An 11,856-nucleotide genomic window follows, 5' to 3' on the forward strand; every position below is an offset into this window, starting at 1 on the left:
CGTCACTCGCATCTTCTGAAAAGCATTACCCCAAATTAGAGTTCGGAAAGCTGCATGTCGGAAAGTCGGAACTCTCAGAAGAAAAGTTTGGTGGTCAGAGAGAGTATGGACAGGCCTTCAAGTTAAGGCATAAGAGCTGGTACTTAAGACAATCAAAATAGAGCCCTCAGAGGGTTTTACTGTGTACAAACATGAGGCCCTTCTGGCACAGACAGTACTCTTAAGAGTACACTATACACAGTCCATGTATCGTCACAAGATAAAAGGCTCACAGTGAATGAATGGGTGGAACATACTACTACTACTAGGTTGTAGTAGTTGTGTGTTTGGTTCACTTGGTTGTAAAGATGCATTGTGCCAGGCACGTGCACACATAGACATCAAAGGGGGCTTGAGCCCCTGCCCTTTTATCCATCTGTAAAAAGTGCCCTCTCCAGACCATGAATGTAGTTTTTACTATGGTGAAAGAAATGCAGATGCCCTCTTTCCATCATGCCATACCTGAAGGTGGCATTCAAGAGAATTGCCTTGTCCAAACTCTCCCTCTCTGCCCTCTCTATGTAGAAATCCATACCGTACACCACATCTCCAGTATTGACTTTAGTTCAGTGTGGTATCAAGCACCGAAAATAGCTGACCTCCAAGCTCACAACTTGGAGGTCTGCTATTTCCGATATTTTCACCGAAAGGCCCTTTTAGAAATGTCAGCCCCTGCCTCTCTAACATTCTCTGCACGTCCCTTTATTGTGCTCTATTCAAAGATTGGAGGTTTTAGAGCCTGTGAGGGAGTTTGCTGTACCCATCAGTACCAGCTCAGCCGGGAGGGACTGGGTTTTTCTCCCCTCATGTCCCTTATTCACCAGTTTGGTGACTGGAGACGATGTACCGGTAGATGTTCCAAGGTGAGCTGCTTGTATGTGTAATATGATAATGCATGGTCCTTAACCACTTTCAACCTGGAGTCTGTATTTTGGGCAAGGTCATTATAGGCAAATATATGTATTCATAGGTTGCATTTGTAGTCCCAAACGGCCATGTTGAGGACCAACACAGGTTTTTCAATTTGTCTGATTGGCACAGAACTAATGTTCTTCGCCAATCAGAACACCTGTGTTGGTCCTCAACATGGCTGGTGTAGGACTACAAATGCAACCCATGAATAAAAAAGTTATTCATTGGTTAATAATGATAGAAAACATTTTACAAAATATAAGTTATTTTGTACATATTTTAATTACCGGTATTGTTGTGTATTATAGTAATTGTAGTAACATTATAGTACAGTTCTTAACCATGAGTATCAAACAATAGCAAGTAATTATGAGCAATTTTGTCCTTTTTTTTCCATCAAGCAATTCCAGTGAAGAAGGAATGAAACAAAAGAAGAAAAAAAGGAAAGATGGAGCGCTGAAAAGAAACAGAGCATTAAGGTACTTGGGGCATAATAGAAAGAAGACTTAGACCAGAAAACCACTATGTCTACAATAGTGCCTCAATATAACTTTTAGTTTTTGACTGTATAATGATACAATTTCAGTGTTATTACAGCAGCATTATATTATGCTCAGCAGATAGATTTTCAGTGTTATATTATGTACAATGTGGTATAGTATAAGCTCTATATTATTCACATGGTACACAGTATTTTAAACCTTAAAACAAATGTGCACAAACAGTCGAACAAATCAAAAACAAAACACCAAGTATAAGCACCCTAGTGTTTATGATAGGCGGACATTCGTCCAAAATAACCGATCTACAAGCTCACCACGCGTCATGACGTGTTGTTGTGAGCTTGTAGATCTGCTATATTTGGCGAAGCAACTTGGTGTATTATAGTATAAATTATAGTATTATTATAGTATTGAAGTATAGACCTCAAGGGGACACCGGTCAGCATCATTGGTTAAAACTCTAAACCAAGGGTCTTCAACAGGGGGGTCCTCAGAGTTACTTCAGGGGGTCCTCCAAATCTTTGTGTGATAGAAATCTTTTTTCTAATTTTTTATATTTACCACTTGAACTCTAGCATCCATATTCTGAGAACATCAGCCAAAAATAGCAGATCTACAAGCGCGAGGCGGTGTGAGCTTGTAGATCGGCCTATTTTCGGCAAGAAGTTTGGTGTAGAGGGGCAAAAGAGCAGACTAAGTACAGAGTGAAATGTCAAGTTTATTAAGTATTGACTGTTCAAGTGGTTAAATATCTGAAAACAAAAATGTACTTGAATGCGAAATACACCGATGAGTGTGCTGTCAAACGATGAAACTATATGGAATCTATGAAAAGGTTGTGGGAATGTGGGGGGTCCCTGCTTCATCTCTCACTCAAGTAAGGGGTCCTTGCCTTGGCCTGAAAACGTTGAAGACCCCTGCTCTAAACACTGGTGCTATAGTGACTCTAGTAGCTGTCTGATGTGACACTTATGACCTGGGGGTGCACCCTGTTCCTGTTCCAGTTGAAGAGCCACGCTGCCCTCCTGTGGCGATAGCGCTTGGACAGCAGCACATAGAGCACTGGGTTGACACAGGGGTGGAGGTACTGGAGCACAGTACAGACGAAGTAGAACATCTCCCATGCCTGACCGTGGCGGTACAGCCCCAGGTACACGCACAGCTCCAGCAGGTAGCCTGGCAGCCAGCAGACGGAGAAGGTGGCCGCGGCCAGGAACACCATGACGGAGGCGCGGCGCGTATTCCTGGCACTGGCCACCGACATTACGGGGCTCTTGTGGAGGAAGAGCGCCAGGCGGATGTAGTTGACGGCGATCACCAGCATCGGGACAAAGTAGTACAGTATGAACTGGCTTAAGACCACCTGGTAGTGATGTTCGTGAATGGTCGGGAGGCAGAAGGTGAAGCCGGCCACGCTCGGGCCCAGGCTCTCCTTAGTGGCAAAGATGCGCAGCGGAAGGCTGATGAAAAAGCTGAGTGCCCAAACCAGGACAAACATGAGAATAACCAGGTCCATGGTGGGCGGTTGGTACGGGTTGGTGATTATCATGGCACGTGTCATAGAGACAGCGCACAGGGAGTAGGTGCTGGCCGCCAAGCTGAAGGCCAGGAGGAACTGGTAGATCTTGCAGGAGGTGTCCCCCAGGGGCCAGGAGTGACTGATGGCGGAGTGCAGGGTGAACGGGATGAGGAGGAGGGTGAGGAAGTCGGCCAGGGCCATGCTTAGCAGCAGGACGTCCAGGCGGTTCTTGCGAAGGGTGTTGTACTTGGCGAACAGCGAGAAGACCAGTATGTTTGCACAGAACCCAATGCCCAGGATCACCCCGCAGGTGCAAGCGAAGATCAGCCCGTATGTGTTGGGAACAGCCTGTGTGACACCCCCCCCAAACACCACATGTGAAATACTTGTACATACAAATACGTACATCAGGGGTCTTCAACATTTTCAGGCCAAGGACCTCTTAGTTGAGAGAGAGATGAAACAGGGACCCCCACAACCTGTTCATAGATTCCATATAGTTTCACTGTTTGACAGCACAATTGTCAGTATATTTTGGATTCATGTCAATTTGTGTTTTCAGATATTTAACCACTTGAACTGTCAATACTTAATAAACTTGATCTTTCACTCTGTATTTAGTCTGCTCTTTTCCCCCTCTACACCAAAGCTCTTTGCCAAAGATAGCCGATCTACAAGCTCACAACCGCTGCGAGGCGTTGTGAGCTTGTAGAGCGGCTATTTTTGGCTAAAGTTCTCAGAATATGGACGATAAAGAAACGGAGCATTAAGGTACTTGGGGCATAGAAAGAAGACTTAGATCAGAAAACCACTATGTCTACAACAGTGCCTCAATATAACTTTTTGTTTTTGACTGTATAATGATACAATTTCAGTGTTATTACAGCAGCATTATATTATGTTCAGCAGATAGAAGGGTGTTGTACGCTAGGGTTCAAGTGGTTAATATAAAAAAGGAGAAAGTTTCTATCACTCAAAGATTTGGAGGACCCCCTGTACTAACTCAGGGGACCCCCTGTTGAAGACCCCTGACGTACATACAAAATACATGTTTTCAGTGGCATTTTCCAATACATCAACAATAAAAGATAACCTGCACACTGCCACTTACAAGTTCAACGTAGGATAATTTATTAAAGCAACGTTTCGGTCGCACACAACCTTCCTTATAGGCATGAGGCCTGAGGAAGCTTGTGTGTTTTAATAAAGCAGCAGTGGCAGTGTGCGCGTTATCTTTTGTTGTTGATGATCACTGTTTCACTTATTGCACCTGCTTTTAGACTTTTACTTTTAAAGTCTAATTTAAAATAACGGAAATTATATTGTATTAGCAATCTGTTCAAAGCCTTAGTTATATTATATTAACAAACTGCATATCTGTTCAAAACCTGAAAGGCTTCAGCAATCTAAAAGTCACATCCAGATAAAACAAATTCCATCTTTGCCAGAAATGTATTTCAAACCGCATATCATTCTCCAGTCAGATTTAATGGTGGTCTTTAGAAGGCACTTCCTTAATTTGAACATTCTCACTCACCATGGTCTTTCTTCACTGAAGTACCTTCACGCTCGTTCATTCTCTTTGAATGGTATGCAATCTGTGCAATTTCATCCTACAAACCAGTCCAGAGAATTGTCTTGTTTGAGGTCTTAGCTCTCTCAGGATTCATTAGCACTGTGATTGCTAAATGTGGAGGGGAGAAAGCCATGGCAAACATCACCTGGGTCAGATTTATTCTGGTTGGCTAGGTTTAAAGAGATAGTATAGCACCTCTGTCCAGTGGCTGAGATGTGTAAAACCCATAATTTGTGACGCCCCCTTCATAAAAATGTTGGTAATTGCGTCTATATTGTGTTTAACTTGTGATCTGATATATGCTGAATTTGTGCTTTTGGAATCTTTGTGTTTGTATTATTCTACACATTGTGCTTTGTTTATTCCTGCTTTGTGTCACACCTACCTCATGGAGTTGGACTGCAGTCTGCAACTACTGTATGTTGAGATGCGAAACATCTCACTGACCTGTTACCGTAAATCCTCATACTGAAATCTGACTGAAAAGTGTCCTTTTCTGCAGAGATGGCATGTATATAGATGTACCTGACTGTACTGTATGAACAATCAGCATCTTTAACCACCTATAAAAATACCATTCCATTGATTGCATTCTCCACTTTGTCCCCTTCTCTGTGAGATATTAATGTCTCTCCCATTGTTAGATTGATTTCTTTGGTGTGAGCGGTAGGCCTTTATCAGGCTGTTACACAGTGTTTATGACATCATGCCGACTAATGGCCTACACTACCGCTCTTAGTACAGGATATAGCTGCCACTGATGCATTTGCTTTCTCCTTCCTCCTTCCATTACCATGTCCATACGGTTCAGTCAGCTGCTGTGAAAAACACCACGATCTCAAGTGCAACATCAACAACAACCAATTCCTTTTTAAAGTTCAAACATTCTGTAGATCTGCTATCTATAAGCTTGAGCTTGTACATCGGCTATTTTTGTGGGGATATTTTTTTGTAGGAGGAAAAAAAGCATGGGCCCAAGTACAGACCCCTCACTGGGGGACCAAGGCCAACAAAGTATATAGGGTTTAAGTGGTTAATTAGTCTGAGGATATTTTTATGATATACTGTAGGTAGACCTTTATTGAGAACCCATGAGGGAAATCCAGCTTTCATAGCAGTACAACATGTACTGTATGTTTACCATGTTTTGCACATTGATAGACAAGGGTCTAGTAAATAAGTTAATATGTCATTACATATTAATATGTACTGATCTCGGTCAAATATTTGTCATGTTTTTGTATGATGTTACACCAGTTTACACAGAGTGCTGATACAGAGACAGAAGACATATTTAGACTGCTATGCCTGTACGCTACATTGCTACATAGTTTGGATTGCTACATAGTTTGGATTGCTACATAGTTTGGATTGTTACATAATGTATGGCTTGTAAACAAAGACACCACAAATCAAGTTTGTTCTAATGGCTACAGTTTTAATTTTGGATTATTTGGAAACATGTACATTATGCCCTCAGTGCAAGTGATGAACATTAAATGAGACGAAAAGTTCCCAACTAGGGCTCAATTCTATGAAAACCATAATGTGAAAGTAGAGTGGGTTTGATGGAACACACAATAAGTTATAAAAGAAAAAAATTATAAAATGTGGGAAAAGAAAGTATCATCAGCATTTAATTGAAGATCAACCACAAGAGAACATGTACAGGATATAACTAAAGTGCATTATGGAATTTAGTCAGCAGCACCATGATACATTCAGACACAAAAATAAATACACACTATAAAATGAAATAAATTATGGCAGAACTGTCCTGTAGATGTATTCAGTGAACAGTTCAGAACAATTGTATATCCACAGTCAATACAAGAGGAGCCCTCTAAGTAGCATACTACTTCTTGTGAATCTTGTGAAATTACACTATGTACAGATAATAAATACTTTCTGTCTGTGCCCTATGCATGCACACACTTGGTAAGAGATTCAAACCAACGTGGTATTGTTTTGAAGTAAATCAAGATTACAAAGGCTTATTGTTTGCCCAAATAAATATCGATTTTAAAACCAACTTAGTCGGATACTTCATAAGACACCAGGATGTATGAAATTGTATTAAAGCACAACGTTATCAACATGGCAGATTATACAGTAATCATACAAGCAAAGCCCCATGGCCATAATATGAATTGACTGATCAAGCCATGGATTGAGTCTCTTAGACCTAGCAGTCAGTGTCTCTGCAGGGCACCACCCCAACAGCCATTCACAACCTGTCAACCAGGGTATTGCGTCCTTTGTGACTCCTTTGTTGTGACAGACCGTGCCCTCCTCCGCTTCTTTTCGGTCTCCCTCCGCCGGCCTAACCTCACCTTTTTTTTCCTCTTGGTGGCCACTTTCAGTGGCTGGTCCTTATAGGCCAGTGCCTTGTTGGTCTCCTGGGGCAGGTTTGCCCCCCCTTCCCTGTCCAGCCTGAACCTGAGGGGGAGGTTTTTGGTGCCACCCGGGGGTTTCTGCCGCAGGGCGCCCCCGCTCAAGTTATGGCCATTAGCTCTGGTCTGAAGGGGCGGGGCTCGCTCGTCAGCCGTGTGCACCTCTTCCAATAGTTTCTGCAGCCACATGTGACGCTTGAACTCCTGCAGGGAGCGCCCCTTATCATGCATCAACTGGGCATGGCTCACTGACCTTTTCCTGCAAGGGTGGAGCAGAAAAGTCATGGGTCATTATTATGTTGCCTGTCCTGCGGAAGATGAAAAGCTCTCAACACTCTACAAAGGCCTCATTTGGTAACAAGACCCCTTGGACACAATATCCCTGGAAAAGGATATTCTTAATCTAGTTAACAACCCAGTTAAATACAGGTGGATCATATATCGTTGTGATCTATGTTTCTGTTCAGGTCATTTTTCTTGGGCCTTTATTGTGATATTTCACATGACGCCAGCCGCAGTGAAAAGTTCTGTCTCAAACTATTTTAGAGGTGTTGGCTAGAGAAATTCAAGGTCAGGTTCCAGGAGACCTCAGTACAGTAGATGGCAGCATAAACAACATTTGTGAGAGCTATTAGTAGCTTAGACTCATGACTCTGCAACGCAACACGCACTAATTTGTGTCCCTCAATTTTATATGTGCTATAAAACCAGGCTTGTTCATGTTAATGCTGTTATCTATATTTATATTTTTTAATTTAAAAGTTGTAGTTGCATCTGCAATGTTATACAACCTAAAAATCAAAAAAATACTTTACAGTAATCACACAGTAATCCTTAAGGTTAATTTACCTGAGAGGGTGTACAAATGGAAACCGAATGGATGTTACTATGTATGAAAGAGAATAACAGAAGTTCAGAGAGTTTAAATGAAAATGAAAGGCACTCACATTCTGTTACTCAGTGCATCAACTGGCCTCCCATACAAAGACACAGGAGAGCACAGCAAGAACACTGCCAGGCTCCACTGATGGAGCATGCCTATAGAACACATGCTGGAGCCAAAGATCTGCAAAAATACAAGAAGCAGACTTCTAACATCCATTTCAGTGACAAGAATGTTATACTGCTATCCATTCATGAATCAGGGACTTTGCTTTAGAAGGAAACAATTTCCTGCCAATATATGCAACTTTACTGGATTTAAATTACTTGCAGCCTAATGTTGTCAGCCAGTAAATCACACTGTTAGGCTATTCCTAAAAACAAATCTCAGTTCTCCCACTGTGTTGGTAAGATCATGAATGAAAATTAAAGTGGAATTTAAAGACACTCGCATTATGCATGCAGTCCCACAAAAGAAAATTCGAAATAGTTAACTTACATGTGTCGACTCCTTAAAATGAGAATCCACAAACTGTTCAGTCCACAAATCCCTACGAGTAGATCCCTTTGCAAATTTAATACATTAAAAAAATGTACGAAAAAATGTACACAGGCGACAACAATTTGGCTAATTTAAAAACTATCCAAATCCATTGGTGTGATAGCAGTCAGGGGAAACCCCCGGTGAGTCTGTTCCATTCAGTTGCCTCCCAACAGTGTGAGCTATTTATTTCTCCCCAACGTCCCAATGAAAAGGGAGTTGAGGAGATAAAGATAGAATGAGCAGCAACAGCCCATCAGCTACAGTGCTGCCACACCAATTGGCCCCTGGGATAATCTCAAGAAGAACGATACTGAAGCATCATGTCTTGCAGCTCTTGCATGGGAGTTTATGTGTCTAACTTGCCTAGCAGTCTTGCACTGTGAGACAAATCTGTGTTTGTCTGAGTGAGGCAGAGAGAGAGAAAGTGGAACTCCTCTTTGGGTGAAGATGCAGGCACTCGCTAAGCCCCTGCCCATTAAGTCTGATCCTGACACCCCCCCCCCCACCCCAAACCCTAACACACACCTGCAGTGACAAGAACGTGCAGTTTATTAAAGAAATGTACTTTTTAAGTGCCAGCATAACTTTGCAAGCATAATCTATTATACATTACAAGTATAATAGCTATTCTTTACTGCATTATCGAGTGGTCAGAAGTCAGAACAGACAGGCAGAGTTCAATACTTATTATATTAATAGAGCAAAAAAATTAATAGAGGGAAAAAAAAACATTGAAAACATTGAAGCATTTAGAAAATTTGGAATTTGGTTGAAATGTGATATTATCAAACGAGACAGACATTTCCCAAAAGATAATGTATGTATTTAGTTCAGTCTGACCAATAGCATGGATAAAACTGGCCATAAAATGAATGACCAGGGGGGATATCAAAAGTAGAAGACCCCCTCCCCTCAGAAATCTAACCCTGCAGACAGGTGTGTGCACCAGTGGATGCAATGACAGGGTACCAAGCCCAGGCTACATAAGGGGCGGATAGGGGTTCTCCAAGGTAAACAGCTGGGCCTCACCACTTTCCCAGGGGAAAATGACCATAACCTCAGAAAAAACCAACCCACAGGCTCTCACTGCAGACCATTCAATCCAATTCCACTCTGCCTCAGCAAACCAGCTCACCACGGAATGGTTACAGTGGGCTTTGAGGTATCTCCTATACTCCGCTAATAACTGTGGTAGTTATGCATCAACCCCAAGCTAGTATATGATCCTTGGATAAATAAATACAAATTTGACCATGTGTTGGTTGCAATTAGTAGTAAATTGAATCGCTAAACAAGACAAGACAACCTATTTTATCCATCGTAATTAGTCATTTGAAGATGTATTTAGGGCTACACTGTAATTAAACACAAATCACAGCATAGCTACAGCACTAAAGCTTATGTGTTGTGTCCAAGCCATGATATTATACATATCCTTTTTGCGTAATCGGTGTACAATATTTATAGCTACTTGAGTCAAATGTATTGAGAAATAACATGTTTCATCCTTTTTAACATCTAACTGTTTTGCCTACATTTATGATACATTTGACAGTTGGACCTTACAAAGATACCATTTATTGGATGTTCTCTTTGATACAGTGATGAGCTATTCCACAATCTCCGAATGCTATATAGGGGGGCCGCTCTCCATTCCGACATGCTGCCAATCAGACATTGACTTCTAATTGTCTGAATGGCGACATTATCATACAGGTTAGGGTTAGGGTTAGGTATAGGGTTAGTGTCTGAATGGGGGGATGTCTGAATGGCAGCATGTCTGAATGGGAGTCTGGAACTACAGCTCCCGAACAGTGAGTATCGGAAGTAGTCACTGCTGCACAGAACTGTAGTCCCATTGGAAACATAACAGAAGCATATAGCACAGACATACCGGTAGTCATTTGAGCGGCATATTCTTGTTATGCGTGTTTCGTTTAAGAAAACATTTCAAAACATTATGGAAGTTACACCAACAACACCAGAGAAAGACCAAATAACGCCCCAAAAATATTGAAAGAAGACATAACGCTTACAGTAGGACTTGTCATTGGTACTGCACCAAGGGAGCGGGTGCGTCACATCTGCTTTATCCCATACTCATCATAAGACTTACGTTGCCCCAGACTGTATGACGGGAGCATTTGCAAATCGTGGGATTTAACAGTCTGGCCACGCAAGACTAGTGATGAGCTAATTGTCATGACATTTTATAAAACACACACTACAAATGTTTTGTCAACATTTTATGAGCAGTAGCTTTTATATGGGCTTATTTTGGACCTTGTGTTTCATGAGTTATTGAAGTAACTTGCAACTCATTGAAATCTTGATAGAATTCCAACTCCTTCCCCTTCTGTTCTGTGTCCTCCTGTGATTTCATATTCATTCACTCTATTCAATCTGAGTATAGTGAATGAATATGAAAGTATGAGTATAGTACACTTCTAGGCAAGGCAAGGCATGGCAAGTTTATTCATACAGCACATTTCAACATTAAGGCAAGTGCTATATACAACATTGAACACAGTATAAAAGGACATTTGAATACTGTTAAAAACAATTTATGAAAGAGTTAAAAGCCTAGGAAACTAGAAGCAGTGCTCTTCCGAGCACAGGTCTCCACCAGGAAGGAAGGTTATTCTGGCCTCCTGGTGGCGCTGTAATAGGCCAATGTGAAAATGGTGCCAGGTCTTCTTCAGGGACACTTTCAAAAAATTGTTTTGCAAAAATCGACCTGCTGGTGGCGCTATAACAGGCCAATGTGAAAGGTCGGCATTTGTTACTTGACCTAGTGGGAATATGCGTGCAAAGTTTTACGGTAAGCGCAAGCTGCATTAATGATTTGTTTTGGAGGCCAATCTTAGCCAATCAGGATGGAATATGAAATATCGGACAGATCTGTCTTGAGCACATGACTGAGGAGATACTGTGTACTAATTTGTGTTATTTTTGGATAAAATCTGAAGGAGTAATATCCAAAAATGTGTTTTACATAAGTCAGCCTCCTGGTGGCGCTGTAAAAGGCTGATGTGAAAAATGCAGGGAAAAGGTTTTTCCTTGGCCTCTAGGGAGTTTGCGTACAAATAGTCAGGTCCCTTATCTATTTTTGTTGGATTTTTGTGAAGATTTGTAAAACTATACATTTTTGGAAAGGTTATTGTCTAAGGAATCAGAAAATCAATGTTTCCATTTGCCCAGGTGTGTTAATGGCGGCCATATTGGAATTTACAAAATGGCCACCATAAAATTACTTTTTGTAATATCTCGGCCTCTAAATAAGCTGGAACATTGATTTCAACTGCTAAACCTACATTTTCAGGGTCAAGGAATCCAATGGTGGTAGTTATACATCTCAAATAATTACAAAATAACCCTTAGATGCATGACTGATTCCAAAACGGCCTGGTGTGATTGTTTTCTTGCAATATTAGTTTCACCAAGTAATTTTGTCAGATTATTTTGAAGATTTACCAAAACTATTAATT

At 41.3% G+C, this 11,856-nt stretch overlaps 2 protein-coding genes across 2 annotated transcripts; both read right to left on the reverse strand.

The window, feature by feature from the left end:
- Positions 1 to 2,400: 2,400 nt before the first annotated feature.
- LOC308294374 (galanin receptor 2a) lies at positions 2,401 to 5,187 on the reverse strand (the record flags this gene model as incomplete). The annotated part of the gene is made up of 2 exons (XM_080737106.1): positions 2,401 to 3,321; positions 5,125 to 5,187. The coding sequence occupies 2 exons, from the start codon at positions 5,185 to 5,187 to the stop codon at positions 2,401 to 2,403; spliced, it is 984 nt and encodes a 327-aa protein (XP_080593232.1).
- Positions 5,188 to 6,786: 1,599 nt separating this feature from the next.
- On the reverse strand, positions 6,787 to 7,993 carry pthlhb (parathyroid hormone-like hormone b; the record flags this gene model as incomplete). The annotated part of the gene is made up of 2 exons (XM_080736353.1): positions 6,787 to 7,201; positions 7,890 to 7,993. 2 exons carry the CDS (start codon positions 7,991 to 7,993, stop codon positions 6,787 to 6,789), a joined length of 519 nt encoding a protein of 172 aa, XP_080592479.1.
- Between the last annotated feature and the right edge of the window lie 3,863 nt (positions 7,994 to 11,856).

The sequence above is a fragment of the Nannobrachium achirus genome, assembly GCF_963921795.1.
Source record: "Nannobrachium achirus genome assembly, chromosome: 11".
In the NCBI taxonomy this organism is placed as follows: Eukaryota; Metazoa; Chordata; class Actinopteri; order Myctophiformes; family Myctophidae; genus Nannobrachium; species Nannobrachium achirus.